This window comes from Octodon degus, unplaced genomic scaffold (assembly GCF_000260255.1).
Source record: "Octodon degus isolate 3935 unplaced genomic scaffold, OctDeg1.0 scaffold00171, whole genome shotgun sequence".
Taxonomy (NCBI): Eukaryota; Metazoa; Chordata; class Mammalia; order Rodentia; family Octodontidae; genus Octodon; species Octodon degus.
The window spans coordinates 3661568-3669228 of NW_004524747.1; the positions used below are offsets into that span (position 1 = coordinate 3661568).

The 7661-nt window shown below is 39.9% G+C and overlaps 1 protein-coding gene across 1 annotated transcript in view; it reads right to left on the minus strand.

Moving 5' to 3' along the window:
* Positions 1 to 843: 843 nt before the first annotated feature.
* Timm8a (translocase of inner mitochondrial membrane 8A) overlaps positions 844 to 7661 on the minus strand; it is a 17081-nt gene continuing 10263 nt past the window's right edge. The window contains exon 2 of the mRNA XM_023703470.1: positions 844 to 885. Coding sequence (XP_023559238.1) covers positions 844 to 885 — 42 coding nt within the window. The remainder of the gene's footprint in view (positions 886 to 7661) is intronic.

Here is a 7661-nt window from a genome sequence, read left to right on the forward strand (position 1 = left end):
ATTTATTTATTTATTTATTTATTTATTTGGTACAGGGTCTCTGCTACACAGCTCGGATTCATAGTGATCCTCCTGTTTCAGCCTCCCCAGCACTGGGATTACAGGCATGCACCACCACATCTGGTCTCAGTGGCCAGCACAGCATATGGCACTGGGGATCAAACCCAGGGCCTTGCACTTGCCAGGCAGGCACTTAGATTGCTGAGCTGTCTTGCCAGCCCATGCTATTAGCCTTATTCAGGAAATCTTTGCCTATGTCTGTGGCTTCAAGTATTTTCCTCTATGTTTTTTTTTTTCTAGCAGTTGCAAAGTTTCAGACCTCATACTTAGTTCTTTGACCCATTTTCAATTGATTTTATTTTACACAGTGAGAGGGATCCAGTTTCAGTCTTAGATATTCACATAGTCTTTCCAGCACCACTTGTTAAAGAGGCTATTTTTTTTCAAACATTATCTTCCAAGATCCTTTGGCAAGAATCAGATGGTTGTAATTGTGTAGGTCTGTTTGTATCCTCTATTCTATTCCACTGGCCTATGTGTCTATTTTTGTGCCAGCTTTTACTATGACTTCGCTGTATAATTTGAAATCGGGTATTGTGATACTTCCAACATTGCTAGTTTTGCTTTGAATTGCTTTGTCTATCCTGGGCTTTTTGTGTTTCTATATGAATTTTAACATTGTTTTTTGTAGCTCTGTGAAGAATGTCATTGGAATTTTTACAAAGGCTTTAGTAAATCCATAGATCACTTTTGGTAATATGGCCATTTAAACAATATTAATTTTGTTGATCCAGGAACATGGGAGGTCTTTTCATCTTCTAGTGCCTTCTTCAATTTCTTTCCTCAGCATTCTGTAATTTTCATTGCAGGGCTCTCTGTCACCTTCTGCATGGGAGAAATGAGATGCTGGTTAAAGGGTGTACTATGGTTTGTTCTTCAACGTTCACGTGATTCAGGTATAGTGACCAATGTAATGTACTAAGATGTGGAGCCAAGTGAAGGTAATTAAATCACTGGAGACATTGTCCTTGGAAAGGATTACTACTGGACAGGTGGAATGAGTTCTCACAAGAACAAGTTATTATAAAAAGTAAGTAAGATTGACCTCTACATATTCTCCAGCTTCCCATCTTTCTATGTGTCCTCCCTATAGTCAGTTCTGTTTCTCTGCCACAGTGTGACACAGCCAGGGAGCCAATGCCATGTTGCTGGAATCTCCAGCTACCAAAGTCGTGAGCCAAATAAACCCCTTTTTACATAAAGTACTCAGTGTTATGATTGAGAACTTAAAAATCCCTCTCAAAAATCTCATGCATTCAGAGATAGGGCTTTGACAATGGCCGTGACTCATCCACATGGCTGACACTGACAAAGGATCTACAAAGTGTGGTACAAGTGTTCAGGATAAATCCTGAGGGGAATTGACTGATCTTATCAGATACAAAAGTTACATTATTTGTTACATAGGTCTTGCTTTATCTTGGTCTTAACCATCCAGCAGAAAGCTATAAAAAAAGAGGCATAAGGGGTGAAGCCATGTTGGTATGCTGGCCTGTGAAGGGCTCGGGTCAACAACTTCTGACATTGCCAGTCCTGCGGATGATCCACTACTATTAAGGACTACTGGACTATATTGGAATATTTTGCTGAATTCACGCACCAACAATATTTAAATGACAATGGAATACCCATCTCTGACAAAACTAAACAAAGGGGATAAAAATGAATGATCATTTTGTATCTTTATATTCAAAATAGTTAGAATACATATATAGCTACATTCTCTTAATTCAATGAATAAGATTTGTTCTAACAGTGTTTGTGGATGGGCTGTCATGTCTGCATCTTGTACAATGAATAACCACTGACACAACAATGTGCAATGTATTAATTATTGAAGCTGTCCTACTGATCGGTTTTGAAACTGTCTCATTGATATGTGTTTCTCAATAAAATTATTTTTAAAAACAGAGATGGGGCTTTGAGAAGATGATTAGGTGATGCAAGCTCTTATTTCATCAGTGAATCAATCCACTGATGAGATCATAATTTGGTGGCTTTATTAGCGGTAATGGAAACTTAGAAGGTAGAACTTAGTAGAAAGGAGGGGGCCATAGGAGGCTGACCTTGAGGACTTGTCACCAGCCCTTCTCTCTGACTCTTTCCATTTCTCTCTGTAGCCTGGCTGCTATAAACTGAGCAGCTTTCCTCTGCCATGCCTTCCCACCATAATATGTCTTCCTCAACAAAGGCTTAAAAACAATGGAGTTAGCTAACCATGGATGGAAACCTCTGAAATTGTGAGCCAAAATAAACCCTTCTTTCTTTCAGTTGTGCATATGAGGTATTTTGTCCCAGTACCACACATCTGACTAACACACCCAGCCCTTGGTATTTAGTTATGAAAACATAAAACAGTCTAGCACAGGGCACAAGCTTTCAGTTATAAGATGCCTAAACTTTGGAGACTTAATGTGTAACACCATGATTACAGTTACTACTATTATACTGTTTACTTGAAGGTGAAATTTGGCAAGGGCAAGGGGTGAGGAGGAAGGCAAAAGAAAAAAAAAGAATAAAGAAATGCCACGTATAAGAACATAATAATCTAAATTAATATAAACACCACATGCCATAATATGAGCTAAGATTAATATTGTCAAATGAATAAAAAGTGGGATAGAGGAATTGGAGGTAGGAAAGAGGAGAGAAGGGAAAGGGGATTTTAAAAAGAAGAAACATGTACATGTAGTATGTACATGTAACCACACCCCAAGTGCACATACTGGGAAAATGTACTAATATTATTTTTTTAATCTGAAAAAAATGAATTAGAAATTTGCTGAGGCAAAAACACATCTTCAGTGCCCTCAACACATGCACACATGTACACACAATGTACGATGTGTAGTAATGGATGTGTTGATTAATTTGATTGTGGTAAACTTAAGCAATATATATGTACATCAAATCATCATATTGTACACCTAATAAATACAGTTATTATTTGTCAATTATACCTCACCTAACCTAGAAAACTAAAAACCAAAAGATTTGCAAAATATATGGTGAAAGGTCCGGCCAGATAGCTCAGCAGATTAAAGCACCTGCTTAGGCAGAGCTCAGGGATCAGGGATCAATCCCCGGACCTGCTGTGCCAGCCCTGTCCTTGGGGTGCACTGAGATAGCAATTGAGACTGGGTGTGGTGGCGCACACCTGTAATCCCAGCACTTGGGAAGTGAAAACAGGAGGATCACTATGACTCCTATCTGTTTAGTGAGACGCTGTAGACCCTGTACTAAATACAAAAAAAAAAAGTGAAAACAGCTATATCCAGGCCAGGAGTGGTGGGCCATGCCTGTAATTCCAGCACCTGGGAGGCAAAGGCAGGAGGACTGCCATGAGTTCAAGGCCCACCCAGGATACATAGTGAATTCAAGGCCAGCTCGAAGTACACAGCAAAAATATAAAATCAGCAAACAGCCACAGTCAATAGGCATCTAAGGAAATAAGATGACTAAACCTAACATGATATTGTGAGTGGGATCCTGGGACAGAAAAAAAAGTTATATAAAAATATTACTATAGATTTGATAAAGTTTGAACTTTAGGTAACAGTAATATAGTATTACTGGTTTAACAATTGTCAGAAATGTACCATACTGATGTAAGACATTAATAGGGAAAGTAGGTATAGAATATATGACAACTATCTGTACTATCTTCACAACTTTTCTGTAACTCCAAAGCTATACTAAAATGAAGTGAATTTAAAACATATATGCAAAATTGGTTAGTATCCAAGACATATACACAAAAACAGCATTAACAATATGGGGGAGGGGAAGATAGCTCAGAGGCATAAGCACCTACCTGGCAAGCACATGGACCTGAGTTTGATCCCCAGCCCCACGTGCCATGCTGGCCCTGGAACCCTGGGCGTGCCATGCCAGCCCCAGAACTGGGCATGGTGGCAGACATCTGTAATCCCAGCACTCAGGAGATTGAGATGGGAGGAATGCTGTGAGCTGAAGAGCAGCCTGGGAGCTATAAAAGTGAGCACAGGGCCAGCCCGAACTGCATAGTGAGACCCTGTCTCAAAACAAACAAAAAACCCCAATACATATTATACTATATGTAATACATATGAATATATAGCATGTGTATTATTTTATGTATAATGCACCATATCCTATAATATACAGCATAACTGTATAACATACAAATTAGAATGTCAGCCCTACTCTTACACTGCCAGTGGATATTATGCAAGTGATTTCAACCTTTGTGGAGAGTTGCTTGTCAATATATATTAAGAACCTTAAAATGTCATACTTACTAACTTACTAAACCCAATTCAGAGTAATTACTGAAAAATACTTTATCTGAAGCACACACAATGTTTTATGGGCAAAGATGTGCTCCACTGTCATTTGTCATAGGAAATAAATGGAAAAATCAGAAAGTGCAAAATTCGAGGAATATTATAACGAGCTTTATGGTGTACACATACTATAAAACCATTAATGTGAAACAGAAGAATAGTACAGAATAATACTCAAGAGCAAAGGTTTTGGAGACAAATCTGAATTCAAGTCAAAGGAACATCATTGATTATGAGATTTTGGGCACGTCATCTAGTTGTCTTTCTAAGCTCCACTTTTCTTACCTGCAAAATAAGGACAAGAACATAGTCTAGCCCCCTGAGGTTTTATGATAATTAAATGAGAGTTGTGTGTTTAGAACATGGCCTGGGAGATAGCTTAGTAAAAAGTACCATAAAACAACTCTAAATATAGATTCTTACTACTGACGCAATGGAATCAAGAGTATGAGTCACTCAATGCCATATAGCTATTAAGAACACAGGTAGGACTCAAACTCAGAAAGTTGAATTTTGTGATCCAGGCTCATAGCCACAGCATTAAAATGTTTGTTGTTATTTATGTTGCTGTTGCTGTTGTTTACTAACATGGGAAAATGATCACAGTAACATGTTGAGTAAAAAATACAGAACAGAAAATTGTATTTAGGGTGTTATTTTGAATTTGCTTTGAATTTTTTTGCACTGTACATGAATATGAATGGATAAGATTGAAGAGAAATGCCATTAAAATTATTAATTTTCAGTAATCTAGGTGGCAGAATCTTGGCATCAAAAAAACATTTAAGTATTATATCATAATAATTTGCTTTGGTGTTCTAAAGAGTCATCAAATTATCCAACTGAGAATTTAGTTGTATTGAGTGGTATTCATCCTGTTGATTTATACTTCTTGAATGACTACTTGCATTTTTATTTTTTAATTTTATGGAAGGGTCTACACTGTGTTCAGGGTCTCACTACTAGATCAGACTCATAGTGATCTGCCTGTTTACAACCTCCCAAGAGCTGGGATTACAGGTGCATACCACCACGCCCAGTCTCAATTGCCACCTCAGCATGCCTTGGGGGTGGGGCCGGCATGGCAGGCCCGGGGATCGCACCCTGGCCCCTGTGCCTGCTTGCAGGCACTTTAATCCACTGAGCTATATTGCCAGACCTCATTTGCATTTTTAAAGCACCATTACTCAGCCAATAATTTGCTTGAATACTACTTTTTTGTCTGCTATATCTCTACCCCTTTTTCATATTTTTTCTTTATTTTTTTGAGGAAGGTTCTTGTTATTTATTTCAGCTAGGTCTTGAATTCACTGTATAGCCTGGGCTGACTTCAAACTCACAGTAACCCTCCTGCCACTGCATATAAAGTGCTAAGATTACAGGACTATACCATTTTCAAAGATGTGAACATTTTGTCTCTGGACATTTAAGTCTCTGGAGCATATAATAATGCTACATCACTAAGCAAATATGAATCACCACTGTTTTATCTCTACCTTTCTCTTATTAATGTTAAATTTCAGTTCTAAGGTGGCATTTATTAATGTCTCCTCAGCTGGGTTCTGGATAGTCACTACTTGACCAGGGTGACCAGCACTGGGGACTGGACACCCAAGCTACATTGACTTGGGGGACTGGATTAACACAGGTTTGAATCTCAGCCTCAAATGCTGCTGGGTTGGAGCGATCCCTGAGCCACTCAGCTTCACTGGCAAAATGGGAATCGTTAAAGCCACTTTTGTCATGACCCGGAGTAGATGAGATCTAGTAATTAATCACAAAATATTAATTTAACAGTTTGTTTTCTCTAATTCTTCCCAAAGCTTTCCAACTCCTCTGAAATGTCTATGCGGGCCAGGAACTTGGTTCAGGAAGGCGAGGATGGTGCAGCCTGCACCCAGTTTAGGGTACAGGTCTGGACCCCGACACCAGGGTCTGCAGTGTAGAGGAACCCAGGTTCCAGACTTCAAGCTCAGGACACAGTACTGGGCAGGACTGGAGCCAGGAGGCCACTTGGCACAGAGGCGGAAACTGTTCCCCAACCCTGCCCCATCCTGCCCCCTTTCCCATGGGCAGCAGGAGGTGGCACAAGAGAGCTGATGACCTGGACCTCTATGCTACATTCTATACAGATCTACCTCATTATCTGTGCCCAATGTGGATTATTATGTCCATTCAGTTTTTTTCTTTTTTAAAAAATGTATTTAGTACAGGGTCTCACTACACAGATCAGACTCATAGTGATCCTTCCTGTTTTCCAGCCTCCCCAGCCCTGGGATTTCCACCACCACACCTAGTCTCAATCACAGGCTCAGTGTGCCTTGGGGCTGACATGGCAGGCCAGGGATCAAACCCCTGGCCCCAGCATCAGCCTAAGAATCTGCTGAGCTATCTGGTTGGCCCTTTCTTGGTATATGAATCAGGCTGGTCTTGAATTCACTATGTAGCCCCGGCTGAGCTCAAACTTACACCAATCCTCTTGCCTCAGCCTTCCAAGTGCTTGGTGAATTTTTTATTTTAAAACAGCTTCCATTTCTAGAGGTCTTTTTCAAAATTGTCATCTTAAAGCATGAAATTTTACAATCTGAAAATCTTGGAGTCTAATCCTGCTGCTTTACATCTGTCCATGGTACATTTCCTCACATTTTGTAATGTTTTCTTAAAAATACTGTGTTTACTGTAACTTTCTACAGGGGCCTATTTGGGATATGTCCCTCCAGAGCTGCTTACTACTGATTCTGCTGAGACTTAAAGTGGTACAGCTTGTTATCACTTTATGTTGCTTTGAGCAAGGGGGGGGTGGTGTCTTGGACCTTGCAGGAGGTATACATTTGAATCCCATAAGAAATCAGCTTGGGGCCAACAAGGTAGCTCAGTGGACTAAGTGCCTGGTTAGGCAAATGTAGGGACCAGGGTTCAATCCCTGGCACCACAGGGCATGCCGGCCCCATCCCTGGGGCATGCTGAGCCAGCCACTAGACCAGGAGTGGTGGTGCACACCTGTAACCCCAGAGCTCAGGAGACTGAAAACAGGAGGATCACTACAAGTCCAAGCTGCATAGTGAGACTCTGTATTAAATATATACAAAAGAAAGTCATCCCCTTTCTTTCATGAAGGAAGGCAAATGGACTTTTTTACAATCATGTTTATGTTTTTTTTGTTTGTTTGCCTAAAAGACAAACTGTTGCCTAAGTCACCTAAGTTGCCTCACTTTTTGAAAACTATTAATTTTGGCAATTTGTCATAAAATATCTCTTGCTAGTTTCTTGAAAAAG